The following is a 25,863-nucleotide window of genomic DNA, read 5'->3' as shown; positions in this document are numbered from 1 at the left end:
GCTAATTATTACTCTATCAGCCTGACATACAAAGAAGAGTGTCAACCCAATCCAGACTCATGGGCATGAATCATGCTTGGAAATGCACCAGCCACAAACAGCCAGCATCTCTTGGCAAACCGCTGACAAGAATCTTTGTCAGAGGCCCTCTCCCCACTTGACCCGTAAATCCGGCTTAACAAATCGTCACTCAGCAATCCGGGGAGAAGGGCAGAGAAAAAGGGCAAATGCTTATTCGACAATTATAAAAAGTTACTAAATCCCCTATTGCTCCTGTAGATCGTGTTCTCTAGGCTATTCTACTTCTTTCTCAATACACAGCAAGGAAAGGTATATAAGGGTCCGAACAAGATCGATGAAACTGCTCTGGTCTATCTTCGTTGGCATCATTGCAATTGTCTATACAGCTTTCAAGCTTCATCCGGATTTGAAAGTCAAAGTCTCGATTGATATCGACTATATTCAAGAGCTTGTGCAGAGAGTACAAGGCTACTTACCTGTGACAACTAAAACTACAACACCAGCACAACCCACAACCTCAACCTCAATCACAATCCCACAACCACCAATCATCCTAAACTCCGCCATGTCCCTCCCGCGCAAAATTCGCACCGTCTTCCTCGCCATCGAGCAAGCCGAAGGCGCAGGCGCCCGCGTCCGCCGCTCAATCGGCACCCCCAAGCTCCGCAACTTCTCCCCCTTCCTCATGCTCGACCACTTCACAATCGGCAAAGGTGCCGGCTTCCCCGACCACCCGCACCGCGGCCAAGAAACAATCACCTACCTGCTCTCCGGCGGCGTCGACCACGAAGACTTCGCCGGCAACAAGGGCACGATCGGGCCCGGCGATCTGCAATTCATGACAGCCGGCAAGGGCATCATGCACGCGGAGATGCCGCACGAGAACCCCGACGGGAGCCCCAACGTCGGCATGCAACTGTGGGTTGATCTGCCCAAGGAGCTGAAGATGTGTGAGCCGCGGTACCGCGACCTGCGCGCGGAGGAGATCCCCACGGCGGAGGTTGACGGGGGACGGGTGAGCGTGAAGGTGATTTCAGGGCAGAGCCATGGGGTGGATTCAGTGCGGGATCTGGCGTATACGCCTGTGTGGCTGCTTGATGTGACGGTGAAGCCTGGTGGGCGGATCTCGCAGGTTCTGCCGGTGGGGTGGAATGCGTTTGCGTATACGCTTTCTGGGACGACGGTGTTTGGGTCTGGGAATGAGACGAAGCTAGTCAAGGAGTTTCATAATGTGGTGTTTGATCAGGCGGGGGATCATGTTGAGGCGTCGGTGCCGGATAATGCGGAGGCGGAGGGCAGGTTTATTCTTGTTGCGGGCCAGCCGTTGGATCAGAAGGTTGTGCAGTATGGGCCGTTTGTGTTGACGAGTCAGGAGGAGGTTTATCAGGCGATGCTGGATTATCAGACTGCGTCGAATGGGTTTGAGAGGGTGAGAGGGTGGGAGAGTGAGATTGGGAAGAGGATGGCTTTTTAGCCGTATTTTTTGATTTTTGAGTATTGATGATTGATGTATATAGATAGTGTCGGCGTTTGATTATATCCAGTTGTTTTAGATTTATAATTTTCATACGTTCAAGCATAGCCTTAATACAGGTCGATTTTTCATCGTAATTCATATTTCCACTGAATTATACAGAAAATTCATTGCAACACGCTATATCAGGTTACACAATTAGGAAAATATACTAGTTAGTGAGAGTTATCACCCCCAGCTCATGATATCCGAGGCCGGGGGCAGGTCAGAGACGGACGGTCCATACGTCCTAGCCACATCTAACAAAAGCCGGCCGAGAGTAAACTCTTGATCTGACAATTCATCTTACAGCGTCAACGCCAATCCACGAATCCATACTTCAAGCGCCTATTTCGCAAAGTGCAAGTCATAGCCAAGCCATTTACGTGCGTTTACGCCGGCAATATCCAGACCAGGGGTTCCGTAGGTCAGAGGGGCGAAGAACCAGAAGCCCCAGATAGTGGCAGCAAGAATGGTCAAGCTTGCGATCCAGCCGGCAACCAGAGACTTGGCACCCATTCGCTCACGGGCGGTAACGAAGCGCCGGATCTTGGCTTTGCCCGTCGGGTCATCTGCAATCGGAACGTTCGCCGGGACGGCGATTGGCTGGATGTTGAAGATGAACTCAATGAGAGCGCCAGTGACAAGCGCCGAGGCAACATGCGCAGGCAGATAGTGATGCAGGAAACGCTGGCGGCCCATCAACCAGAATGGGAAGTAGTGAGCAGCCCAGCAGAGGAACAGGAAGCCAGTGCTGTTATACAAACGCGAACGAGAGCCGACACCCCAGACTAAAAGGTCAGTACACATTAGAAAAGAAATGGAAAGATGACTTACTCTCTTCAACAGCATCCACACCGCGGCGCAGAGAGAGTTGATCGGCACCAATGACACCAGCGAAAACAGCGAGAAGACTGCTAGAGATCCACCATCCAATGGGGTTACCCAAGAAGTAAATCTGCTCGCGGGTATCGCTCTTGGTCCAGAAGCTGACACCACGGAGAAGGAACGGCCACTGGAAGGGCTCGCTTGCGTAGGGGTGGCTGCTAGTCAAGGCATTGTTGTGGAAGAACATGGCACGCTGGAGCTCGATGTACTTCTTCCAGAAAGGCAATTGCTTGACCTTGCGTTCCTCCTTCTTCAGACGAGGACTATCCTCTTCCAAGGACTCGATGGCCTCAACAAACCAGATGTTGCTGCTCTGTGCAACGTTCTTGTTGCCGTTAATTTCCGCTTGCTTAAATGCCCAGTCGGGTAGAGGAGAGGTATGAGTCCACATGGAGACCTTGGTGGGCACGTGCACGAGTTTGAACTGGCTAGAGAGCGTGCGGAATTCCTGCTTAGACTTTCCATGCTCGACCTTAATCTCGAAGAGGGTATCGTTGTGTCTTTTGCCTTCGGCGAGCTCATGCGAAACAGTGGTGAATTCCTGGTTTGTGGGGTAGTAAGGGGATGCGACATCGTGGGTAAGAAGGATGGTGTCGGTAACCACGTGGCGGAGCTGGACGACATCGCCGTTGCGGACTTTGCGGCCCTTCTCGTCAGTTTCATTCAGAGGAACGGTGGGCAGAATTTGCCAGTGGTTGTTGGTATCGTTGAACGGGTATCCAGTAACCTGCTGGCCCTGGCTCGAGATTCGGCCATCGTCGTACCGCAACGGGTATGTGTCGGGATGACTGTGCAGGAAGACCTTTGTATCCTTGTGACGGATTGAGATCGTATCGTAGAATTCAATGCTGACAGATTGCGAGGCCATTGCATTATCACTCAGCGTCTCCTGGAAGGCGGGGGTCATGAAGTCATCGCCAGGGCCGGAATGCGAAAGGATAGCAAAGTGGACCTGGAACCAGAAGAGGTAGAAGAAGAAGGGGACAACGACGAGGGAGAAGAAGCGGGCCCCAAAGTGCTTGCTCCATTCGAACATGCTGAGAGCGCCACCTTGTCGGCGGATGTCCAACAAGTTCCATAGGTCGACCATGACAGCGGAGCCGATGGTGACAAAGGTGAAAACTCCAACGTACTTGGTGGAGATAACACAGCTCAGAGAGACACCGGTCAAGAGAAGCCACTTCCACCATTTCCGGCCAAAGGGCTCGTGGCGCAGCTTGTAGAACCGAACATAGCAGAGAATACTCAGCGCCATTGTGATGACCAAGGTAGAGTCGAGGAGGATCAAGCGGTCTTCTCCGACGTGGGCGTTGTCGAACAGGACAAGTCCCGCAGCCAAAACGCAAGCAGGCAGAGAGTATCCAGACTCCCACATAATCAGAAATACAACGGGAATCGTCAGGGCACCGAGGGCGGCAGGCATAGCACGGAGAGCAACGTAGGGCACATTGTTGTCAATGTACGACTCTCCAATGTTCTCAAACAAGAAGTGGCCGTCATAACCGATGATCCATCCGGTGAAAGCGAGGAGCAGTTTGGCAAAGGGAGGATGAACATCGAAGAAGTAGGTTCGGCGGAGGTAGTATGAAGCGAACTAGACAATCCCATATGTCAGCATCAATCGCACTACTTCACGGGGCAGAGCACTACCTTTCCAAAGTGAACCTCGTCAAAAACAACTTGATCGGGGTAGGAGATCTTATAGAATCGAGTGATGAAAGCAAGCACGGTCAGAATGGTAATGGCCAGCCGATAGTCCCATTCTGACGAGCGAGGAGCAGCACTCAATTGCGAAGGCGATGAAGGAACGAGAGAAGGGTCAGAGGGCACTGAAGTGTCCTCTTTCTTGCCGCCCCTCTTCCGAAGAGAGGGCGAAGAAGACATAATCACCAAGACAAAACAACGGGATAAAAGAAAGTACGAATAGAACTGTGGATGCAGCAGTTAGCAAGGAATTGATGAATGTGAAGACTCTGGAAAGCTGGGAAAATCTCACTGTTCAAGAATTAACTAAGTATTTGGGAGAAAAATTAGCATAATCGAAGATCGGAGGTGCTTGCGGAGGCCAGCGATGGAGTCGTGGAGTCTGGTTGCGTGTCTTTATCCAAAGAACGCGCGGAACGGAACAAGTAAAGGCCAGGCCCGCAAGCATGTGAGCCGCAACTCAGGGGCTCGGAAGTATACTCCTCTCGGATCCATCAATCACTGTCTCACTCCTAGCTGGCAGTCTCCCTTCATATTCAATAAACAATCTGCATGGTGGTGACTTACAGAGCTCATCACCACCCACGGACTTTCTGGTGACCCCCAATCGATTAACTCTGCGGTCTTCGATGTATACAGACTAGGGTACTTGAACGGTACTTTGACTGCCTAAATGTCAACCAAATTCAACATAACAATCTACCAATCTGGCTGTAGAGATGATACATGCTATCAAATTCGCATTGGGCCCTCGAGCAGGAAGTAGGCATGATGACATCAACTAAAAGAAGTATCCTGATGAAGAGAAATCAGCCTTGAGGCGTCTTGCGGCTATCTCCATTGGCCAATTCTCTGGTCGGCTGATAGGTACATGCATGCGCGAGGCTGAAAACGAACTTGAACGCGACGTTTCACCGGGGATGCAGGGCCCCGGGGATAGACGACCAGAGTCAGAATATCCCAACTTCCGCAGAGAACCCGACAACACTCGCATAGATAATGGCAGACTCGTCTCGCAATAGATCCATCCCACCTTGGGCAGCGCTCCATGCGTTCCTGGACGCGAAAAGCATTATCTGTTCAGAGAACCCTCTGTCGGATGAGGGGCTTTATGACTACCAGACAGCATCTCCGGCCGACCAACATCAATATGTGACCTACCACCAAGATTCCATCGAAGCTTCAGCATTCGCTGAAACACCAGCGTCGACTTTCTCCGCGCAAGCTCAAACCCAAATGTCAACCCCGAGAAGCAGGAATGACTTCAGGATTGCCATCATCTGCGCCCTGCCACTCGAAGCAGACGCCGTGGAGAGCCTCTTCGATCACCGCTGGGATATTGACGGCGACCCATACGGCAAAGCTCGGGGTGACCCCAACGCATACTCGACCGGTATGATCGGAGCGCACAACGTAGTGCTGGTCTATATGCCGGGGATGGGTAAAAGCCACGGGGCCGCTGTAGCTGCATACTGCCGGTCCAGCTTCCCCAGGATCAAGCTAGCCCTTGTTGTAGGGATATGCGGAGGCGCACCGGCTGCCGCGGACGGGAAGCAAATATACCTGGGGGACGCAATTATAAGCAGCGGACTGGTCCAGTACGATTTCGGACGGCGGAACCAAAACGGGTTTCTGAGAAAGGATACCATCCTCGATAACCTTGGACGACCGAGTCTCGAGATTCGTGCCCTTCTAGCTAAACTACAGGGCCGACGGAGCCGACAGAAGCTTCAAGATAGATTAGGCGAGCACCTTTCCACCGTGACCGGGCAGTTGGGCTGGGAGTATGCCCATCCTAGAGGCAGCACCAGCGAAAGGTTACCTGTTATTCATATCGGCCTCGTCGCATCGGGGGACCAGGTCATGAAGTCTGAGGAAGCTCGCGATATGCTTATAGCGGAAGAGGAAGTCATTGCATTTGAGATGGAGAGCGCTGGGGTATGGGATACTTTTCCTTGTCTTGTTATCAAGGGAGTCGCCGATTATGCAGACTGTCACAAGAACAAGCAGTGGCAGAACTATGCGGCTGCTAGTGCGGCTGCATGTGCAAAGGCGTTTCTAGAGCTTTGGATTTAAAATCAATCTGATCAGCTTCAGTCAAGGAACGTACCTCCACTACCATATTTGGCGCCGGCAGGCTGTGGTATAACAAGTTTCGTATCGACAATAACTTGCGTATCTGCTTTTGTGTTGTCGTTCCAAGAGTAAACAGAGAACTGGGCGAGGTTCCCAGAGACATGTGAGGGATGGTCGAGGAAAGAGATGAAGTTGGAGAAGTGGAAACCGTGAGGACAACTTCTATCTACTTGGTCGCTACCCAGGCGGCGACGAGACTTTAGCGTGAGAGGAAATTTGCCATGAAGCAGCAAAAGGCACTGTAATAATAAACGAAGATGAATAGGTGATATCATTTTCTATATGAACAGGCCATGATAAAGACACAAACAAAGCTCACAAGATATTGGATATCCAAAATGCAGCACAATGCTCCAGACGCTCCAGCAATGCCATAATATGATGGTATCAATCTGACAGGCTCACAAATACAACAAATCATCCACAATGTAGGAAGTACTCCGATTCAATCATCATCAGACACATTCAACAGATCCAGCTCCGTTTGGACCAGTGACTGAAAGTCGGCTCGAGAAAGTCCGGTTGCTTTGGCAAGCCGGAAGAGACTCTTGATGTTTGAGCTAATGTGCTGTTTCACTCCGAACTCGTATGTGGAATGGTTCTCCGCTTCCTGCTCCAGCTTCGATACTGTTTCTGAATTTGATGACGATGCAGACGCCGGGCGCGGATGGCTTAGCTTCCTGCCGCTGGCCTGGCCGCTTTGTTCATGTTCATGAGACGTCGAATCACCGTTTCCGTTCTCCAGGTTTCGTTTGGCAAGTTCCGCTAGCATGTCTCCAGCAAGCGAAGTGGGTCCGAGTTCTGGGTGCTCCTCGTCTGGGTCATGGCTGTCCATAACGGGTTGCACATCGGCATATTGAGAAAAGTAGGAAGATTCCGATGGCCCGGGTCCTTGATGCTGCAGCATAGATGATAATGAAGCCGGAGCTGGATTCTTGACGGAAGGAGTGCGTCCGGGAGTAGCATCATATCGAGCCCAATAGTCATCGTCGTCATCCTCTTCTTTTTGTTGCGGTGCAGCTGTGCGCTCGTCATTCTCCGCTGCTTTTAAAGCGTCCTCCACAAGCTTCTCTTTCGCACGGGTGTTTGCTTCTCCGATAGAGAAGGACCAAGTCTCGTCGTCCTCCCGAGCACCCTCATTAGGAAGAACTTCTGCGACAAGCCACCCCGGTGAATTCTCCTCTCGGGGACACCACAGATACACCACTTTCAGTTCATATTCTGGGATGTTTAGACGCGAATGGAGGGTCTCATCGTCTATCCGCTTGTATGTCACCGGAGTGTCGCCTAGCTCAATCTCTCCCGACACTGGATGTGGCTCAAAGGTGGCACCATCAATCAAAGACCGAAGTCGCTCCCCTTTCTCGGAGTCCCAGCACAGCAGTTGAAGCCATGATTCGGTTGATGAGGAGGCCACTGAACTAAGAATCTGTACTCTCTGGCGCAGGATAGGCGACAAGAGCGGAAGAAGCGCAGGCGGGGGCTGCGCAGAGACGAAGGCAGTAGGGAGGCAGGCGAGCAGCGGAGGAAGCAGGTCACGAGAATTGGGGGGAGGAATGAGCTCGACCATTGTCACGAGGTTCGCAGTTCAGCAACCGGCGATATAACTAGGACGTTTCTATAAATGCCCGACGAGCAAATCGGCCGTTGGTGAGGGGAGAAAATATTTGAGGTCCTGAGGTGGAGGTATCTAGCGGTGAATCTCCGAACAACAAAAGGAATGGGAGGAATGAGGCTGAATTGAAAGAGGAAATCAAAGCAAGGACAGATGAGCAGGAGGTATTGAAAGAAAGTCCATGGCGGCAGAGACAGGGCGCTGTGGCACCAACTTATCGTGAAAGCTCACTCACTCCCTTCGTCCGAAGGAAGAGCGGGCGTGGGTCGAATTGGAGGCTGCGGGGTCAGTCTGGGACACTGTAGCTCCACTCCGCGACAGCTTCACCAAATATCATCGCCTTTACTCGCAGCCCACCTTCGATCTGTGGAGCACCGAGTCATGACAAGCATTTCCTCCATGGTCATTCATTCTGCAGGCTAAGCTTGCAGTGATGGAAAGGTAACTATCGAACGGATACGGAGAACTCATCTCTATTCCGGAGTACAACACTAGCTTCTTGGGTGTTGCCACTACCATACATAGCGAATCATACCCTTGGGATCCTTCGTGCCATCCATCTATGATTTGCAGACTACAGTCCTACACTACCATCTTCCTTGCGTATGCAAAGATTCAATGCTGCAGATAGTTATGGCCAGCCAAATGGTCAATGCTTGTCATTATCTCCTCAATCATGAATCATTATCTGAGTCCCCTTCCTTGAGCTTCTTCTTGCGTCTCTTTCTATGGACCGAAGCGAACACCAGGAGTCCCACCAAGAGGATGATACAACTTCCCAGGCCAGCGCACAAGCCGATAAACAACGACTTGTGATCTCCGAGCCAGGACGAGAAGCCACCTCCTTCATCTTGGGATAAGGCACACACCCCTTCGTCCCGCCACTGACAGGTCACCGGGTCACAGCAGCGCCTTTCGGATTCGTCGCACGAGTCTCCTCCGCAGTCGCACCCCTCACCGTTCTCGACAATTCCGTTACCACATTGACCGACTGGGAGATTGACCTCCTCTTGCAAATCATCCACCTCTGCTTGGGTTACCAGGCACCGCGTATCGACATCGGCACGGCTTATTTGGGAACAGATACTCCCTATCGTACAGTCCGAGAACCCTGTCATTCCCTTATTGGTGATGGGACTCATCAGGTAATCTGCTTGAGCATCGCAGGTGCTTGAAGTAAACGGGCAGCAATCTCCAGGCGAATCAAGATTGGATGCGCAGGCATCGGAGTCGCAGTCATGATTTGCGCCGAACATGTGGGCCGACTCGTGCCTAAGCATGCTGCAGTCAGCGACAAAGCCCTTTACCACGAGGTAGTCATGAGTACTCACGCGAAAACCTGCCATTCAGTACTAGAATGCCCAACGACATTGGCCCCGATGCCGGATCCCAGACCGTTATAGTCTTTTCCTGTCTTGCACACCTCCCCCACCCAAGATACGCCTATCTCACCATCAGGAGCAGCGCAACCAGTCATGAGTGTCCAGTAGGCATTATCGTCTTGAACAGTGGCTCTCCACGCTGTGAATTGGTTGAGCCGCCAGTTGAGATCTCCACTCGAACAGGGGGCATTCCATTGGTGCGTGCTAGATGTATTGTTTGAACATTCGGTACCACTAACATAGAAATCACGGAGTGCTAAGGCAATATTGAAACTGTTTTCGAAAACTACGGAAGCGGTGTTTGCAACACTGATGATGTTACGCTTCACTTCCTCGTCGGAGTCAAAGGCAGCTCTGTAGGAGCAGTCGATGGCGACGCCAATGTACGCAATATGTCGCGTAGCAGAACAACCGAGTGGCTTACCAGTGTTGTTTGTTGTGCTGTCGTTGCTAAACCAAGTCTGCCGTTTATCCAATGTCGGCCGGGGTGTAGTTATGCATCCGGCTCTTTCTAGGGAAAGCCCCTCCTGTGGGATATTCGTTGAGTTTATCGACGACGTCGGATAAACCCAGAGTTGCTCATTGCTATCACTTTCCGAGGAACCACTTGTCTGCGTTCGAACCTGGAACTGCTGGGACAAAATCGTGAATGTGCCTTCAAACAATGGAGCCGGTCCATCTCGAGTCACCATCAATCTTGCCCATCCAACATTATTCCAATGTTGGTCGCGCGAGTTTGTCCATACTGCTCCCTTCGTTACGTGGTATGGCAAGTCTGCGAGCGATTCGACATTCTGCGTGTCCCGACTGTCATCCAAATACCGAACTCGAGTTCCTTGGGTGATAAGGTCCTGGTTCGGCTCCAGGACAAAGGCGACTTGCTGGTCATATCCGTCGACTCGGGCAGTTATGTTGAAATGCGAATGTCCTGCAACTGTGTGAGATGGGGTGTTTACGGTCGGTTCGATCAGCCGAATGGGTGTGTCACTGAAAAGCCCTAAGACCAACGTCAGTTACTACTATAGGTCTACACCTGGAAACGTACCTATCGACGAAGATGAAGATGCCAGGACATGGTGTGCCAGAAAAACAGCGAGACTTAATAGAGGCCACATGCCAGCCGACAGCTCTTATGGTTGAGAAACCTGTGTACGGCTTCACGGATAATACATGGGGGCCATAAATTCTGACCTTGCCCATCATTCGGGGGGATCAAGCGCTTATATGTTTTGGAAACTATACGTCACAGCCTCCAATACGCCGACCCACCCAGATCCCTCAGAGATCAAAGTAAAACCATGATGTCGGGCTAAGCCCAGTGCATTCAGCAACGGGTCCAAATTATGGAGTACATTGAAGACCCGCGGGGGCGAAAACTGCTCTCTCCACGGAGTAATCAGGCATAGCCACTCTGGCCTTGGTTTCCCGAAAATAAAGCAATACAAAGCCAGAACAGAGAGTATGTATTCAATGAGCAAGCGACCCTCGACAGGAACAAATTCTGAAACAGCCCTGCAAGTCGTCCGATGAGCTTTTGCCCGGGGATGAGATCATTGGTGGTCTTTCCGGTATACTCGAATGGCTTCAATGCAGTGTCTTGGCCCCTACGCCAGCTGTGGAGAGAACCCCTGCCTATCTCACTCTCAATTGGATCGGCATCTTCTCCAGAAAGGATGCCGGACAAATCGGGATTATCGACTTTACATATGGAATACGGGGCCAGGCAGGGAGTAGAATTCTCCTTACAAATGACGATCATGATGTCGCATCAGGTCGTCAAGGTCCCCCGTTCGCTCTGAGCCTCTGACATCAAATGATCCAGAACAAGTCTTGAGCAGTTGAGTATCCCGCGAACTGGTGGTCGCGTAGTCTCTCCATACTTTATGGAGGAAACGATGAGATTGCTCCAGGTCCAGGTGAGCGATCCGCAACGCTAGATTGGAAGCGCAGCGCTTAGCGATCCGATCATGGTTCGACCGTCCGGCGTCACACCCGCGTAGCAGATTAAGAGGCTAATACTGTTGGACCTTGGCACATGGTATAGTTAGTAGTCTCCTCGGAGTATACAAGTAAAAAATGAAGGAAGGGTGTGAGTGGATAAAGCCAGCCCAGGTATCATTTCTGTTTATACCTCAAAGCCATGGAGTTGGTGGTTATGCAAATATATATTTGCACACTATCATCTATCTCTCCGAGACGGATAAGTGCAGAAGCAGACAGAATCTGAACAGATGGTGACACATGATTATCAGGAGCGATGTCGTGACTCAAGATAACAAAAACTTCACTTTCGACTCCAACTAACCCCTCCATCCCTTTTCCCCATCCTCTCCAGCCTTTTCAGACCATTGCTGCGTGCACCATGCAAGACCATGGCCGACAGCTAGCATCTGAAAAGTCCTTCTCCCCTGTGAATGAGACAATCAACGCAGAAGAGTTCACGCCCGCGGAATGGAAATATCTCGAGGCGCGCATTCGCCGAAAAGCCGATCTACGCCTCTGCACCATCGCCGGCCTCCTCTGCAGTCTCAATCTACTCGACTCAGGAATCCTCGCTTCTGCATCTGTTACGACACTACTCAGTGACCTCGACCTGCAAGGTCAGCGCTACTCTGTCTCAATCTTCATCTTCACCGTCGCCAGTGTCGTCTTCCAGCTCCCCTGCACCGTCGCCGTGCGCTGGGTCGGCCCACGGCTCTGGTTTGCCGCTATCACGTTCTGCTTCGGTCTGATCACCCTCTGCACGGCCTTCGTGCAGACATGGCGCCAGATGATTGCTGTCCGCGTCCTCCTAGGCATCGCCATGTCAGGGATCTACCCCGGCCTGACCTATCTGGTCAGCACATGGTACACGAGAAAGGAGCAGCAACTCCGCTTTGCGTTCCTGCAGTCTGGTGAAGTCGCTGCCCTAGCTACAGGGTATATCGTCAACTACGGCCTTAATCAACTCCACGGCAGAGCGGGGCTGGAGGGCTGGCGCTGGATGTATCTCGTCCAGGGCTTAATCACCTGCGTAATCGGCATAATCACCTACTGGTGGATGGTCGACTTCCCAGAAAACGCACGTAACAGCGTCTACTTCCTGACCGAAGCGGAATGCAAAGTCGCTACCCAGCGCATCCAGTCTGATCGCGGCGATGTCGTCCCGGACCCATTCGAATGGCGCAAAGTTCTCGTCAACTTCACAGACCCGAAACTATACGGCTTCGCCTGCATGTATTTCCTACTCAACATCGTCTCCACGGCATTGAACTACTTCCTCCCCCAGATCCTGGTCTCGGGCATGGGCTTCTCAAGTAACGACTCCATCCTCCTCTCTACCCCGGTAATCCTCCCCCACCTCTTACTACCAGCCCGCCAACCTAACCCCAAACAGCCCTACTACTACTCCCTCCTCCCCGTCCTCCTCACCTCGTTCCTCGGAGACACATTCCTCCTCCGCGCCCCACTTATAACCTTCAACGCCCTCTGCCTAATAGCCGGGTATCTAATGTTCGGCCTCCCATCTTCCACCTCCGTGGCCGTCCGCTACATCGGCACCTTCCTCGCAACAGGCGCCTACGTCTCGAACTGGGCCGCCCTGAACGCCTACATGGCAAACAATGTAGTCGGGCAATGGAAGCGCGCTACGACAGCCGCAGCCGTCGCCGCCTGTAACGGGCTTGGCTCGATTGCAGGGAGCTACATTGTGCGGTCGAGTGAGGCGCCGGGGTATAAGACGGCGGTGGGGGTTTCACTTGGGTGAGTTGCTTACTTTCTTTCTAATCTTGTTTTCCATCTTTTAGTGTTTGGTTTGTCGGTGCGAGGGCTTGGGGTAGACTGCTAACGGATGAATCTGGTCTTGGACAGGTCTCATATCCTTATGATTATCATCGTGGTGATGTTCACGGTGGGATTCTATTTCCAGAATAGGAGGCAGAAGGCGGGCGTGGTGTTGCAGGGCACGGTTGGGTTTCGGTATACGTATTGATTTCATCTAATCTAATCTTGCTAAGTAGATGGACTTCGTGCGGCCTGCATTCGCGATGATAACTGCGTGCAAATAGGTGTGGGTCATAGAGGATATTCTATAGTTATAGATAAGAGATAGATATAGACAGAACTCAATTCAATTCCCAGCGATCATATGGATATACGTGGGCCATTCTTGAACTATATTTGATTTGACGAGATAAGGACGCACTTGTCTATTGTACATCGTTGTATGTAGTATAGGTGGGCCGTCCTAGAGCTACGTGAGGTCACATCGCCAGTTCTGCAGATGAGGGCTCGGTTGGCGTGGGTAAGTATTGTACTCTGTACTCGCGGGGGGCTTGTAGAGCCCTGCTGTTCGCTTGAGTATTAGTCAGACATGGTATATTCTACAGGGAATAAAATGGTGGATGAAGAACTGGTTATATTGTAGCATGTCATCTGCAATTGCTATACATCCCAACCCATGATTTCGCTCAGAACCCATCGCCATAATGATAATAATACATATGTAAAGACCTAGCATCCCCTTTACTACTCCACTCCCAGCAAGAAAATTGCATTGGCTGAAAAATGCGAGAACAAACCAAGCTCATATATCAGCCGAAAAGATAATAGATTAGGTTAGGTAACCGAACATGATTGATGGAAATTGATATGGAGGGCAGAGAATCATCCTATTGTGATAGATGTACGAAACGCTTCGAGAGGCGCGAGTGGGTTGATGATATTTGTTCAGGAGACCGAGGATAAGCGGGGATCGGATGAGTGCGCAAGCCGGGGGTCTTTTGCGCCGTTTGTGACTGCTGGGGTGGGTGTCTCGATTGTGCGGTTTACTAGGGTTGTTTGTTCGGCTTGGAGTTGCTCGATTCTTTGAGGGCGCCATCTTGAGAGAACTTTGCCTGCTGATGGGCGGGATTCTTCGTCTGTAGAAGTGATTAGCGACTGAACAGAATGAGTTGAACACCATGTATGCAACTTACAGTTCTGATAAACCTCCTCCAGGGCATCGAGGCAGATTTCTCGAGCTGGAGGACGGAACATGATCAAATACCTGTTAAAAATCAGTCTCCAACCACAGCCAATAAGGAAATTAGGACATACATAAAGGACTGAACGCAGAGGCTCACTCGTTCAGGATCCTTCGCAAGACTGGCTATGCGTTTGGCGATGGATATCGTGATCTCTGGCGTTTCGCTCAAGAATCGAATAAAGATCTTGATGTCCCGGGTATCTAGATAAGGGAGGAAACCATCCAGCAACCGCAGAACCCAATGGTCGTAATGCAACGGCACCGACACTTCCTCTTCTTCGTCTGCCCGATTATTGGCAGCAATCTTCATTTGGATGCGGTCGTTGTACCACTCCTCATTCAGCCACATGATGCCGACATTCACGCGCCCTCTGAAGTCTTCTAATATATATCGGTAGAGGGTTTCTCGTATTGAGTCTGAGATTGTTGGCTTCTTTCGCGAACTGGGTTCCTGTTTCGGCCCCTCTAACCCTGCTGGAGCTCGGGTTGCAAGTCGGGTAAGTAATGTTACCCACGCATCACGATCGAAAGTGCTGCCGGCTAATCGAGAGAAACCGAGTTGTTGACCCTGGCCTTTTACCGGGGTCGGCGTCAACGAGGTTGTCCCTAGCATGCTGAATACTCTAGCGACAGCTCCCCGGCCAGCTTCTGCAGCTTGCTCCTCACTTAATGGTGGAGGCCGTGGCAAGACAAACGGTCCTAGGGACACAATATCTGGTTGTTCTTCTGGTACGTCAGCAGATACCGCACCAGCTTGATCTGCCGCCGAAGTGGGGATGTCCATAGGGTCATATTCAGGCTCATAGTCGTCTTCCTCCTCAGCGGCAGCTGGAGGCGGTTGTGTCGCTTGTTGCTTCTGGAGTGTCTGATATCGCATTCGCACGCCCTATGAATGTCAGTACTGCCTCTAATACCTTGTACGCATAACATACATCAACAACTTGGTTTAACGACGACTGGTCAACGCGCGCTAGTAGAGGAACGACAATCTTGACCAATAGGTCGGCAGGTAGCTGCTTCACGTCGAAAGAAGAGAGTCCGGCATCTTCGGTGACGGTAAACAGCTGAGAAAAGCTGACTCGACCTGGTGGAAGAGGCGGTACTCTGATGACCGGTGGGGTCTCAGCATCAAGTCTCGCCCGTTTGGCAGCATCTAAACCATCAGTAGGTTCAATCGGTAGTGCTCGCTTTCTTGATGCTTCATCAACAGGCTCGATACGGGACTGCATTAGTCGCTCGATGTGATGCTGCATCTTGGACACGAGAGGATGACTCGGATTCCTAGAAGGTTCTTAGCATTCGTGGGCAAATTTTATACCGCGACTCTTACCTCTTCATGATGTTGATGAATAAAGCTCGAACTGTCCTCTCCATCGACTTCACGCCGACACGAACTGCGGGCGTTACAGGTGAGCGCGCATGACGCGCAGGGAAGAAGTTGAGCACCGCATTTATAATTTTGTTCCCAATGGATTGTCGAGTCCGGACGAGAGTCGCTAGGCAGTTTAGCGTAGCGTTGATGAGGATTGGATCGCTGCAAGAGATAAATCGCGTTAGCAGGAACAACACTAAGGAATGAGCAACATACCTTGCATCCTCTTGGAAGACGGACAAGACCCTGTCCAATAGGCCAGAGGCTTCGGCTTCTAAACTGGGCAGGGAGAGTATAGCATGGGTTCGGGGAAGTATGGCTAGAGATGTCTCATTTTGTTCAGGTCGCTGAAAGAGTATTAGTCCTCGCATTTCGTCGCGAAACACAATCCGGCGTACGCACCCTAGGATCAGCTATTGGGCCATGAGTTTGCACTAGAACAACTCGCTGGGCGAATTTGATGCAGCCAATCTTGACGGGAGACGAGAACGAGTCCCATCTCCGCAAAAGGTCCTGTTTGATCGCCTCAAGATGCTCCCACGATTCTTTGTCTTCGGGATGGTTGATACTGTCACGTCGAGTATTAGTGATCGTGGAATCCACTGGGAGACAGCTCTTTGACCATTGCCAACTACGAAAGGCAGCCGCCGGGGGAAGCAGAAGCAAGCACCGAGCACCTACATATGCCTAAAAACCAACGGATATAGACTGGCAGCAGTCTGGGCTATATTCTTCAAAACCAATTGATCATTTTCCGGCAATTCCAATATATTCCGTACTGTCTGTAGCACCTCTGTAGCCAGCTTTTCCTTCTGGGCGGTTGCAAACGTCGGACTGGCGAAGGTTTCGGCCAGGAACTCGGTTCCCCATCGTCGCAATTCGACTCGCGCGTGCGCACCGATGATAGGAAGGACTCCGTTCACGATCTGGGGGTAGAAGGCGGCATCTCCGAGGACGAGATTACGAGCATTGTTGAGCTGCGCAAGCTGAGTGGCGACCTGGTCCGCCGTTTGAGCCATGGCGGCTCCGTTGGATGAGGGGAGAACCAGTTCAGGAGTGAAGGTATCACTTTGGAAAAAAAGCTTAAAATGGAAGCGAGGCGAGTTTCTGTAACCTTTCTACGTTGTGCACGACTGAAGCAGATAGTGGGGAGTCAAATCAAAGGATGTGCGCTCAAGACCGAGGCGCGACAGCTATTGTTGCTTGCTCACGAGACGAATAGAACACGTGAAACAGATTGAGCTTATTAGATAGATGGCGAATTAAGCAGCTCATCGGCGGCGGTATAGCTGCAGGGTCTAGTATCGAGTCAAGGCGGAAAAAAATGGGAAATACGTAAGAGAGAGGATGAAAGAAGCATGAAACAAACAGGCGAGGAAAGCGGCTATCTCGAGGCCGTTGCAGAATGTCCGCCGGATTGCTGCTCGGAGCAGCGTTTGGCCGCGCTCCGGTGCGACTTGACGTGCACCACAGGCATGCCGGGGGTGGATTCATTATACTTCCTGCGAATGACAGTTGACAATATGAGGCAAGATTCATGTATCCAAATTTCATGTCTTTAGATTCATTGAAATGGCTGACGTCGACTGCGCTTTCGCATTGTTGCATACTGTCACGTGATACTGGAACTATACAGATTTGCATCATCTCGTATGTTCCACCCAATGTGGATTGTGGCTCTCTGAGTGTGTGAAAAACAGTGTGAGCACCAATATGAGTCTACCATAAGATTCGGTTGGAACTCAGAGCCACACTTCATACCGAGGGTCTACGCTGAAGCCGTGAAGCCGGTACCTGACCAAGCGGAACAGTTGAACGCCAAGACATCCTTCGGCCGGATCATTCGATTCCTCCTCCATCTTCTTCCCCGACACTCACTCATATCGCATCCTAATTTAACCACATCAGCTCTACCTGACACACACAATGCCTGTCGGAATGTATGTACCTTGCAGCCCTCTACCTACCCTACAATCTCCTGCTCCTTACCCACCCCGCACTCATCAGAATCACAACTCGGCGACAGGATAATCTGACCATATGATCCAGCTTCAACTCCACATACTACGGTAAAGACTACCGTGCCGGCGCTGCCCTCCTGCGCGCCCGCCGGCCATATCTGATCAAGAATGCCGTGACCGGCCTAGGCCTTTGTGTCTTCACAATCGGTGTTTGTATGTTCTCCGAATTCGGGATGCCCGTTCAACCCGCGGGCTCTCCCAGATAGTATTGGGACTTGGCTTGCTAATCTCTGGGAATTTCTTGATAGACGCATATACCATCCGCGCTGTCGGCCAGGACGAGTTCTCCGATGTCCAGGTTCCTGATGCGCCTGCTGCGGCTACAGCTCAACAAGCGAAGCAATGAGTAGAAATCGTGCGGGGAGGCTAAACCTGACATTTGACCAGCCGTTCGCTTGTAGGCTGGGATTGGGAGATATTTGTTAGCTTGGTGTATATGGGGTTCGGAGTTGATTCATTATCTATATCCTGTCATGTCTATCCGACATATGTTCATATCTGAGAGAGACACTTTCGAGGCGGAGGGTACCACCCGGTTGAAGCTAGGGCTCATTCCGGTACCCAAGCGTACTCTAGGAGAACTGCACGCCATTGTAGTGTGGGAGCAGTATGGGGAAAGCCCTTCAGGCGCAGAGGAACCATCTCCATTCAATACTTACTGGGGTCATGTATACTACCAGCTTGGCAACGGCGAAGAATTTTCTGGTCATCAAAGCGCCAAAACTAGATACATCTTTATACACATACTCTTTATTTTGTAGGGCGCTTGCACCCACTTTATAGCTTTCTATACCACCGCCCGTGAAATCAATATAAAGACATAGATTGAAGAAATGCTCAAACAAGAGGAATCTCACTCTCTTACTCGGACCTCAAAACACGAGCTCCCTTCTTCTTACTCGCCTTCTTGCGTTTGTTTCCACGGTCAAATGCAACGGCGTTGTTGTGGTCTCGGCCGAAGTTGTCGAGGTCCTTGACTTTATAAATACGGATAATCCAGTTTTCACTGGTGAAAGCCTCTTCCAGAGTGTTAAGCTGGGGGCTTTCCGCCGGGAGCTTGGCTCCACGGACGCGGTCAGTAGCCTGACCCATAGGGAAGAGCTTGTTGAAGTTGTGATAAGACATCTTGTACCTGTTTGATTGAGTAAGTATATGCGAAAGCAGTGAACGAGAGATTCCTTACATCAAGCTGTTGCGCATGGTTGGAGTAGCCTGGTCATCAACGCGGTACTCTCCCCTTGGAGTGAAGAAGTCTCGCTCCTTGACCTCGTCAGGCCAGATACCTTCAGCGATACGAACCATCCAGAGGAACTTGTTGATGTCGTCACCGGAATAGCCGAGTAATCCGCCGAAGACAACCAGCACGTAATCGACGTCATGCTGGCGAAGGATTGGGTAGCTGACTTCCTCGCGGGAGCTCATTGCCTTTCCAACAGTAGCAATGTGTGTGTTATTCCACGTATTGTTGTCCACAAGTGTTGGGCGGTCTGCCATGCCACCAATTTGGTAACCATAATCCCACCACGACATTATCTTGGAATTGGCTGGGGTGTTCTGGCGGAGCCAGTAGTATGCCTCTCGGTAATCGTCAATAATGAATTGGCTTCCGTCAGGCATTCGACTGGCGAGGACCACAGAGGGCGATGAGTATGCGTTCGACGTTACCCAAGTGCAGTGCGCAACAAATAGGAGAAGGTATACAAGGGTAGCGGAAGTCGTCACAGCCTTGGAGAAATAAGAGCTGATTCCCACTTCCGGAGTCCTGGCAGAGCGGAGACCCTCGGATGAAGGTTCGGCATTCGCCCTTCCCCGGGTTACAGGGCCGGAGGTCTTTAGGTAGGTATCGAGTATGTATGATAGAATCAAGGCAGCCGCAACACACACAATGGGGGTCAATGTCAGCATCAAACGAACCATGACACCGGCGAAGTAGCTGGCAAGAACCGCGTAAATAATGACGAATACATGCTCATCCTTGAGATCACGGAAGCACATGTAGACACCAGCAGGGAAGAGCCAGATGAGGAAGTTGAGGTCGAAGAAGAATGATGGCCAAGCGGTGGGCTGATGCTCGGAAACGGAGGCAATAATTGGAATATGGATTTTGGCGTAGCCGGTATCCCATAGAGAGTAGAAACGACCGCTCCAAGGGGCAATATATCCCGACATAGTTAAAACAACAAGTCCAGCAAAGGCGAGACCGGCAGTTAGGATGATCGAAGCAGTGAGAAGTCTCTGGAACTGCTTGCCAGGAATGAAGGAGCGGACAAATTCAGCAAAAGCTACAAGTTGAAGAAGACCGAAGACGCCTAAAGTTGGGTTAGTTGCTGCGGTACGTTGCAATGTTCTTCAAACTTACCTAGAGCGGACATGTGGTCACTGTTGCGGATCGGTAGAAAGCCGACGAAAGGAATCTGCATACTGGCCAAGGTTCCCAGCGCATACCATGTGGTGTAGCTGATGTAGATCCTTGAGCTATACCTCCCCATGCAAAGAAGAACAAAGACATGGAGGGGAATCAAGTTGGTGATAAAAACGTATCCACCCCAGGCAGACACCATATATCCATAGAACAGAGCGGCCAAAGCTCCCCACATAATGGAACCGTTCTTGACAGCCTTAATCCAGAGGTAGAAAGTAAAGACAAGGAGGAAAATGGCAATGGCTTCGTTGTCGTAACTGCCAGCCACCGAACGGGAGATGTACCCGGGGGTGATTCCCATGAAAGCGGCCGCAAGGAGACCAGCAGAGGGAGAAGAAGACATCTCGTTGGTGAGAAGATACATGGCAAATGCCGTCAAGCCAGAAAATCCGGGTGCCAGTAAGACACAGATATTGCGAATGTCAACGGGGATGGTCAGGTATCGAAGAATGTGATAGATAACGCCGCTGGTGACCATGAGACCTGGGTACAGAGTACCTCCGGTAACCCGCCCAAGAGGATGCCATGTACCTAAGCGTGAACAGAAGCCTTAGTATGCTATAATCAACGCGCGGCGCGCCAATTGGTGTGTAGTGGCTGATTGCAGGCTCGGGCAGGAAGGGCAACGTACGGTCATCAAACCAATCCCAAAAGTCGTAGAAACCATTCTGAACCAAATACTTCGTCGCTCGGAAGTTAAACCACGGGTCGACTAGATAGTTTGGAGTTAGAATCCTATCCCAACGAAAAGTCGCTACATCCGGTGTTCGCGATTGGATCCCTTCGAGTTGTATACATACATTCGTGGATGATACTCTCGAAACCTGAATAGATGGCCAGTATTAGTACATTGACCAACAGGAATGGTATGGAATATAACTGCAAACGTACGGATAACACTGAACAGTCGACTGGAAACAGCGGCGGCCGCGATAGTCACCAGGATGATTATACGCAACAGGCCGCGGGCACTTCTGCCGGAGCTGCCCTTAAGAAGGACATCCACGGGAGACTCGGCCATGATGGCCAGGAACAAAAGAAAAGCCGAGTTCCAATTGGAATGAAAACAGAGACAGGAGGTGAATTGTCCTGCCTGGAGAGGTGATTGTCCAGAAGGTGGAGAGTTGAAGGTTGACGACGACTACTCCGTAGGAGAGCTTAGCAAGGTGGTCTCTTGTGGAAGGCTTGGCACCAGGTACCTCCGTCGGAACTTTCCCCAATCTTCAAGCCCCCGCATCGTCATTTATACCACAACAAACTCCAGTACTCCCAAGCTATCGCTCTCAGACATTTCTCTCTTCGCACCCAGAATTGCAAAAGCTACCAGTTTCACGTCATGGACCTTCCCGAGCTGTCCCTCGACCAACTCTCCGCAGTCCTCACAGCCGCTCCAACGCCCGCTGATCTCTATACCACATTGTCGGACTATGAAGAACAGGCATTATTGATTTCAACGACGAATCCTGCTAAAAGAGAACTTCTCACTACTTACTACACAAACTTCTTCTTTTCTCACCTTCTCACAGATCAGATGTGAGTTACTGTGCTGTCTCCAGATTATCTTGAACCATAAAGAGCTAACTGGAGCGGAATAGTTACGAAGCCCGTGCTTTAACACGACGGACACCCCGGGACCTACTGCAAACGGACCCCTTACAGAATTGTTTACTCCTTTTGCGCGCTGCCTGGCAGAGCAAGCATACCGAGATCTATAAAATCCTTCGAGAGTTGCCCTGGCCCGAGCACTCACAATCGATAGTACGAAGCTATGAAAGTAAGGAGATCCTTTGAGCCCTACATATTAATAAGGGTCTCTAACAAGACTATAGGCCATTTTCAAGAAAAAACATTGAAGGAGATAAGCAACTCGTACGAGGCTATACGCGCTGGCGTCGCCGCAACATATCTCGGTCTCGACCCAGCTACCGTTGAACGAGGCGATCCAACAATCATCCAGAGATTCACAACCCTTGGGTGGAAGTGGGATAGCGAGCAACAGTTATTATACCCTAAACCTAATGTCGCAGCCCCTCCGACGGATGGTAGCTTACAAAAGGAGCTGAGTCGGGTTATGGCGTTGATCAACAACCACGCAAGCTGAGAGTGTGAATGGTGCATCAATAATAATGACTACAACTCCGGTTTCCCAAAACATGGGCGACGAGGACTTGAGATTCTGGAAACACACGTGGCGCCTGGCGACTGCTTATAACGGGTAATGATACTTTGCAAGATAGAACGATACCAACCATGATAAGCTCCGTGGGAGCGTGCAAGACGAAAAGAAGTTACAAGCGACAAGCCAATGCAAAAAACTGAACTTCTTGGTCATTCGGTCCAACGATAGAGTCCACGTGCAAACCCAGGGTATGTACAAAATGCGGATCGGAATTCTATAGTTGTGAAAAAGAAAAGAGACTCATTCCTTTCGCTCGCAATGGCACGACTCTGGGAAATTAGACCAAACAAATAATACATAATCGGGTTTCACCCGAACCATCTCTAAGACCCGATGGGAGGTTGCGTAGCATTCGAACGACGATGGTCGCCCCTCATTTTGTCTCTCCGGTTTTCGTTTCAAAATGTAAATCCACGACTCTTTTAAGCCTCACCAGCCTGCAGCTTCAGGAACTTCTCTAGGTCGAAGTTGGGGTTCTCGGGATCCGTAATGACTATGGACAGTCAGTGAATTGGCTAGGCGAAACAAGGGAGCGCATAAGGTGCTGGAGCACCCTCAATTGCTGCCGCAAGTTGAGAGAATAGTGGTTTCCAAACATACCACCTGATGACTTGGCGTCCTGGGGTTGCGTCTTCTTCTTCCATTCGGCCTTGGCCTGCTCGATCAGGCGCTCCTGGCGAGCATATTCGCGGTCGGCCTCCGCACGGCGAGTGGTGGCGGTAATGGAGGACTGGTGGTAGAAGCCGTAAACGAGACCAGCTACGAGAGCCGAATAACGGAGAACCTATGTCACCGGAAGAAGCCATTGTTAGTTACGGAAGGGGTGATTTGATATCAGAACGGAAGGGTCGCGCGAGTGCTCACATTGACACCCTGTGCAGCAGCCATTTTCGAGAGATCCTGCCCTCTGGATCAACAATTGCAGATATATAAGTGATTGGAGAAGCAGAAAGGCCTGGACCCTAACAAGAGATCAATAATGACAGCCGGCAGCAGAGGAGATTCGGATGCTGGTACAAGACGAAGTTCCTGTCGCGAGTTTTTCCGGCCCCGTTCGGAGCTGCGCTTATGTCATCTTTCACCCCATCCACGCATCAACTAAGAACTAAGAGCTGGTATACAAACCACAAAGTAAATAATTCCCCCGAGAAGAAATCTGCTTCTCTGAACACCATCATGTCGGCAGTCAATAACCAGAGGAAGGCTGAGATTCTCGCCAAAAAGGCTAAGCTCGCAGAACTGAAACGTCAGAGAGAGTTACGGCAAAAGGAGTTCTCGCAATCCCGGGCTAGTGCTGGAGATTCCTCAGAGGTATGCACCGTTGCGCTGGTCCCGTTTCCCATAGCTCGGCTCACGGAAATTGCATTGTAGGTTGTCTCACCGGTACCCAGCCGCTCAGACAGTCGAGCTGAACTTGATGACCTGATCTCCCGCCTTGTTGACCGTCCGGGCTCCGCTACGGTGAGCGGTGCGGATGGGCTCTCACGAAAGGGAAGCAGGCCAAACTCGGTGCTGAGCGCCAGCCAGCTCAGCGGAGACAATACAGAAGCTCTAAGCCCACCTGCGCGACCATATTCACAATCGATTGCCGTCCAAACCGTTGGAATTGAGTCCTTCGTTACTATCCCTGAACCTACGCTCGCCCCTGAAGCCAAACCGGAGGTTGTCACCTACAACAAGGGCGTACAAACAGATGATCTACCGGGTGACCAAGACACAGCCTCCTTATACTCAGATGGCGAAGAAACATCAGACCTCCGACCCTTAAGCAAGAAACAACGGGAACGCGATGATGAGATCCGCAAGAAGCTCCGCAAAGAAATCGAGGAGGAATTACAGGCCACCCAGGAAAATGCCCAGGACGAGACCGGGGCCGACACTGCTCTACGATACCCATTACGAAAGCTGGATGATGACGAACTCAAAGCCGTTACCTCCTCTGAAGACTTCCTAGACTTTGTTGAGCGATCCGCGAAAGTTATTGAGCGTGCTCTGGATGAGGAATACGATGTGTTAGCCGACTACGAGTTGGGCGGAATGGATGCAGATTTGGAGGAAGACGAAGAGCATGGCAAGAAGAAACGGGGTATCAAGGAAATCTGTCAGTTCTGGGATGAAAGGTGGAGCAAGAAGCGTATGATCAGTGACATTTGCTTTTCCCCCAAGGTATGTCCTCCAGGTTCTTTATATTGTTCACAACGCTCACTTTTCAACTAGTTCCCTGAGCTCGTCCTCGCATCATACACAAAGAATCCCTCAGCACCACACGAACCCGATGGCCTTGTCCAGATATGGAACCAACATCTGCACTCCCGTCCGGAGTATGTATTCCACTCGACTTCAGACATATTGACCGCCAAATTCTCTCCATTCCATCCTAATCTCATCGTCGGCGGCTCATATTCGGGCCAGGTGCTCCTTTGGGATACTCGCTCGTCGCGTGCCGGTGGTGGTGCACCAATCCAGAAGACGCCCCTGACTGGAGCAGGGCACACCCACCCAGTCTACAGTATCTCAATTATTGGAACACAGAACGCCCATAACATCCTCACTGCGTCTACAGACGGCGTTGTCTGCGGCTGGACCGTGGACATGCTCTCCCAACCGCAGGAGTACCTCGAGCTCTCCACCCCACCACCCTCCAAAACAGAAGACCTCGCACCCACAACCATGTCCTTCCCTCAATCCGACCCAACCTTCTTCATAGTTGGTACCGAAGAAGGTGGCATCTACCCTTGCCACCGTTATGACCGCGCCGGCGCCAAAGCAGGCACCGACCACCGCCTCGCCTACCGCGGCCACTCCGCCCCCATCATGTCCACAGCCTTTCACCCCGCCCGCGGCCCCGTCGACCTCGGCGACCTCATGCTCAGCTCAAGTCTCGACTGGAGCGTCAAACTCTGGCGCATCCGCGCCCCAGCAGCCACCGCCCCCACGGCCACCGGCATCGAAGATTCCCAAATCGTCGCACCCATCCTCGACCTCAACCGCGAAGACGTCGTCTATGACGCCCGCTGGTCCCCGCACCGCCCAGGCGTTTTCTCCCTCGTCGACGGCGCAGGTAACCTCGAGGTCTGGGACCTCCACACAGACACCGAAGTTCCTATCGTCCGCACAACACCCTCAAAGGGCCGCGCGGGCGTCCTCTCCCGCAGCCTCAACAAAGTTGCCTGGGAGGAGCGCGAAGGCCGGCGTCTCGCGACGGGTGGTCTTGACGGCGTCGTCACGGTCTTTGAAGTCGGCCGGGGTCTTAGCGGGACACCAGACGATGTCAACGCCGAAGAGTGGACGGGCATGAAGCGCCTCGTGAATAAACTAGAAAGCGCGATAACGAGCGAGTGAATTAATTGCCAATCTAACTTAATCTTTCTCTCTTGGTATCCATTACTCTTGTTTCTTGTACCTAGTTTTCTTTTTCCTGGCGTGGCGTGGCGTGGTGCCCCTTGTTGAGTTGACTTACCATATACCCCACGGGCACCCTTGGATGGCTTCCATTTGAATCGAATGCATGTGTTTGCGAGTGTCCTTGGCTGAATATCAAATACTTTAATTCTAGCGTAACACAGGTGCAGTAAGGCCGTACATAGTTGTTCAAACACTTGTAA

General features: G+C 51.3%; 13 protein-coding genes across 13 annotated transcripts; 6 read left to right on the top strand and 7 right to left on the bottom strand.

Annotated features, from left to right (window-relative positions):
- The first annotated feature begins 198 nt into the window (after window positions 1-198).
- On the top strand, window positions 199-1,609 carry BJY04DRAFT_184092 (pirin family protein). Its single transcript, XM_073710560.1, has one exon. The coding sequence runs from the start codon at window positions 356-358 to the stop codon at window positions 1,493-1,495; it is 1,140 nt and encodes a 379-aa protein (XP_073573485.1). The 5' UTR covers window positions 199-355; the 3' UTR covers window positions 1,496-1,609.
- Window positions 1,610-1,789: 180 nt separating this feature from the next.
- pmt4 (dolichyl-phosphate-mannose-protein mannosyltransferase) lies at window positions 1,790-4,492 on the bottom strand. The gene is made up of 4 exons (XM_073718558.1): window positions 4,419-4,492; window positions 4,073-4,351; window positions 2,372-4,016; window positions 1,790-2,325 (listed from the first exon to the last, which is right to left on the bottom strand). The coding sequence occupies exons 2-4, from the start codon at window positions 4,304-4,306 to the stop codon at window positions 1,883-1,885; spliced, it is 2,322 nt and encodes a 773-aa protein (XP_073573484.1). The 5' UTR covers window positions 4,307-4,351; window positions 4,419-4,492; the 3' UTR covers window positions 1,790-1,882.
- An 870-nt stretch (window positions 4,493-5,362) lies between these two features.
- On the top strand, window positions 5,363-6,202 carry BJY04DRAFT_206263 (5'-methylthioadenosine/S-adenosylhomocysteine nucleosidase family protein; the record flags this gene model as incomplete). Its single annotated transcript, XM_073713692.1, has 1 exon — window positions 5,363-6,202. The coding sequence occupies one exon, from the start codon at window positions 5,363-5,365 to the stop codon at window positions 6,200-6,202; it is 840 nt and encodes a 279-aa protein (XP_073573483.1).
- A 305-nt stretch (window positions 6,203-6,507) lies between these two features.
- Window positions 6,508-8,429, bottom strand: BJY04DRAFT_22704 (uncharacterized protein). The gene has a single exon (XM_073718549.1). The coding sequence runs from the start codon at window positions 7,830-7,832 to the stop codon at window positions 6,708-6,710; it is 1,125 nt and encodes a 374-aa protein (XP_073573482.1). The 5' UTR covers window positions 7,833-8,429; the 3' UTR covers window positions 6,508-6,707.
- Window positions 8,430-8,551: 122 nt separating this feature from the next.
- On the bottom strand, window positions 8,552-10,374 carry BJY04DRAFT_216017 (Metallo-peptidase family M12-domain-containing protein; the record flags this gene model as incomplete). The annotated part of the gene is made up of 3 exons (XM_073715618.1): window positions 8,552-9,149; window positions 9,209-10,256; window positions 10,305-10,374. 3 exons carry the CDS (start codon window positions 10,372-10,374, stop codon window positions 8,552-8,554), a joined length of 1,716 nt encoding a protein of 571 aa, XP_073573481.1.
- An 83-nt stretch (window positions 10,375-10,457) lies between these two features.
- BJY04DRAFT_22699 (uncharacterized protein) lies at window positions 10,458-11,141 on the bottom strand. Its single transcript, XM_073718534.1, has one exon. It carries the CDS (start codon window positions 11,016-11,018, stop codon window positions 10,656-10,658), a length of 363 nt encoding a protein of 120 aa, XP_073573480.1. The 5' UTR covers window positions 11,019-11,141; the 3' UTR covers window positions 10,458-10,655.
- Window positions 11,142-11,554: 413 nt separating this feature from the next.
- BJY04DRAFT_22691 (putative MFS transporter) lies at window positions 11,555-13,347 on the top strand. The gene is made up of 2 exons (XM_073718517.1): window positions 11,555-13,000; window positions 13,109-13,347. The coding sequence occupies exons 1-2, from the start codon at window positions 11,622-11,624 to the stop codon at window positions 13,227-13,229; spliced, it is 1,500 nt and encodes a 499-aa protein (XP_073573479.1). The 5' UTR covers window positions 11,555-11,621; the 3' UTR covers window positions 13,230-13,347.
- Window positions 13,348-13,652: 305 nt separating this feature from the next.
- Window positions 13,653-16,982, bottom strand: BJY04DRAFT_184082 (RNA-processing protein PTA1). Its single transcript, XM_073710559.1, has 8 exons — window positions 16,318-16,982; window positions 16,039-16,204; window positions 15,853-15,983; window positions 15,595-15,798; window positions 15,197-15,545; window positions 14,336-15,150; window positions 14,215-14,285; window positions 13,653-14,157 (listed from the first exon to the last, which is right to left on the bottom strand). The coding sequence occupies exons 1-8, from the start codon at window positions 16,653-16,655 to the stop codon at window positions 13,967-13,969; spliced, it is 2,265 nt and encodes a 754-aa protein (XP_073573478.1). The 5' UTR covers window positions 16,656-16,982; the 3' UTR covers window positions 13,653-13,966.
- Window positions 16,983-17,562: 580 nt separating this feature from the next.
- Window positions 17,563-18,003, top strand: BJY04DRAFT_216014 (uncharacterized protein; the record flags this gene model as incomplete). Its single annotated transcript, XM_073715617.1, has 3 exons — window positions 17,563-17,576; window positions 17,686-17,810; window positions 17,906-18,003. 3 exons carry the CDS (start codon window positions 17,563-17,565, stop codon window positions 18,001-18,003), a joined length of 237 nt encoding a protein of 78 aa, XP_073573477.1.
- A 515-nt stretch (window positions 18,004-18,518) lies between these two features.
- BJY04DRAFT_216013 (dolichyl-diphosphooligosaccharide--protein glycosyltransferase subunit STT3) lies at window positions 18,519-21,100 on the bottom strand (the record flags this gene model as incomplete). Its single annotated transcript, XM_073715616.1, has 6 exons — window positions 18,519-18,789; window positions 18,841-19,966; window positions 20,017-20,610; window positions 20,711-20,791; window positions 20,880-20,903; window positions 20,971-21,100. The coding sequence occupies 6 exons, from the start codon at window positions 21,098-21,100 to the stop codon at window positions 18,519-18,521; spliced, it is 2,226 nt and encodes a 741-aa protein (XP_073573476.1).
- Window positions 21,101-21,328: 228 nt separating this feature from the next.
- Window positions 21,329-22,477, top strand: BJY04DRAFT_22647 (CSN8/PSMD8/EIF3K family protein). Its single transcript, XM_073718420.1, has 3 exons — window positions 21,329-21,612; window positions 21,675-21,853; window positions 21,909-22,477. The coding sequence occupies exons 1-3, from the start codon at window positions 21,416-21,418 to the stop codon at window positions 22,178-22,180; spliced, it is 648 nt and encodes a 215-aa protein (XP_073573475.1). The 5' UTR covers window positions 21,329-21,415; the 3' UTR covers window positions 22,181-22,477.
- A 203-nt stretch (window positions 22,478-22,680) lies between these two features.
- BJY04DRAFT_216011 (ATP synthase subunit e) lies at window positions 22,681-23,146 on the bottom strand (the record flags this gene model as incomplete). Its single annotated transcript, XM_073715615.1, has 3 exons — window positions 22,681-22,751; window positions 22,859-23,042; window positions 23,123-23,146. The coding sequence occupies 3 exons, from the start codon at window positions 23,144-23,146 to the stop codon at window positions 22,681-22,683; spliced, it is 279 nt and encodes a 92-aa protein (XP_073573474.1).
- Window positions 23,147-23,405: 259 nt separating this feature from the next.
- Window positions 23,406-25,734, top strand: BJY04DRAFT_226381 (putative dynein intermediate chain). Its single transcript, XM_073718403.1, has 3 exons — window positions 23,406-23,569; window positions 23,630-24,424; window positions 24,476-25,734. The coding sequence occupies exons 1-3, from the start codon at window positions 23,435-23,437 to the stop codon at window positions 25,598-25,600; spliced, it is 2,055 nt and encodes a 684-aa protein (XP_073573473.1). The 5' UTR covers window positions 23,406-23,434; the 3' UTR covers window positions 25,601-25,734.
- The last annotated feature ends 129 nt before the right edge of the window (window positions 25,735-25,863 follow it).

The sequence above is a fragment of the Aspergillus karnatakaensis genome, assembly GCF_047715665.1.
Source record: "Aspergillus karnatakaensis strain CBS 102800 unplaced genomic scaffold BJY04scaffold_13, whole genome shotgun sequence".
NCBI classification, from domain to species: Eukaryota; Fungi; Ascomycota; class Eurotiomycetes; order Eurotiales; family Aspergillaceae; genus Aspergillus; species Aspergillus karnatakaensis.
This window is presented reverse-complemented; position numbering and strand designations above follow the sequence as displayed.

Excerpts from the sequence above, each read along its gene's own strand:
- BJY04DRAFT_22704 (XM_073718549.1), bottom strand. The coding sequence starts at position 7,832 with ATGGTCGAGCTCATTCCTCCCCCCAATTCTCGTGACCTGCTTCCTCCG.
- pmt4 (XM_073718558.1), bottom strand. The coding sequence starts at position 4,306 with ATGTCTTCTTCGCCCTCTCTTCGGAAGAGGGGCGGCAAGAAAGAGGAC. Across the intron at positions 4,017-4,072 it reads ACGAGGTTCACTTTGGAAAG|TTCGCTTCATACTACCTCCG; the intron begins GTAGTGCTCTGC and ends GGGATTGTCTAG. Across the intron at positions 2,326-2,371 it reads TGTGGATGCTGTTGAAGAGA|TCTGGGGTGTCGGCTCTCGT; the intron begins GTAAGTCATCTT and ends CTGACCTTTTAG.
- BJY04DRAFT_184082 (XM_073710559.1), bottom strand. The coding sequence starts at position 16,655 with ATGGCTCAAACGGCGGACCAGGTCGCCACTCAGCTTGCGCAGCTCAAC. Across the intron at positions 15,799-15,852 it reads GTCTTCCAAGAGGATGCAAG|CGATCCAATCCTCATCAACG; the intron begins GTATGTTGCTCA and ends TATCTCTTGCAG. Across the intron at positions 15,151-15,196 it reads CGTTAAACCAAGTTGTTGAT|GGCGTGCGAATGCGATATCA; the intron begins GTATGTTATGCG and ends TGACATTCATAG.
- BJY04DRAFT_22647 (XM_073718420.1), top strand. The coding sequence starts at position 21,416 with ATGGACCTTCCCGAGCTGTCCCTCGACCAACTCTCCGCAGTCCTCACA. Across the intron at positions 21,613-21,674 it reads CACCTTCTCACAGATCAGAT|TTACGAAGCCCGTGCTTTAA; the intron begins GTGAGTTACTGT and ends GGAGCGGAATAG. Across the intron at positions 21,854-21,908 it reads GATAGTACGAAGCTATGAAA|GCCATTTTCAAGAAAAAACA; the intron begins GTAAGGAGATCC and ends ACAAGACTATAG.
- BJY04DRAFT_184092 (XM_073710560.1), top strand. The coding sequence starts at position 356 with ATGAAACTGCTCTGGTCTATCTTCGTTGGCATCATTGCAATTGTCTAT.
- BJY04DRAFT_226381 (XM_073718403.1), top strand. The coding sequence starts at position 23,435 with ATGTCGGCAGTCAATAACCAGAGGAAGGCTGAGATTCTCGCCAAAAAG. Across the intron at positions 23,570-23,629 it reads GTGCTGGAGATTCCTCAGAG|GTTGTCTCACCGGTACCCAG; the intron begins GTATGCACCGTT and ends ATTGCATTGTAG. Across the intron at positions 24,425-24,475 it reads ACATTTGCTTTTCCCCCAAG|TTCCCTGAGCTCGTCCTCGC; the intron begins GTATGTCCTCCA and ends CTTTTCAACTAG.
- BJY04DRAFT_22699 (XM_073718534.1), bottom strand. The coding sequence starts at position 11,018 with ATGATCGTCATTTGTAAGGAGAATTCTACTCCCTGCCTGGCCCCGTAT.
- BJY04DRAFT_22691 (XM_073718517.1), top strand. The coding sequence starts at position 11,622 with ATGCAAGACCATGGCCGACAGCTAGCATCTGAAAAGTCCTTCTCCCCT. Across the intron at positions 13,001-13,108 it reads GCGGTGGGGGTTTCACTTGG|GTCTCATATCCTTATGATTA; the intron begins GTGAGTTGCTTA and ends GGTCTTGGACAG.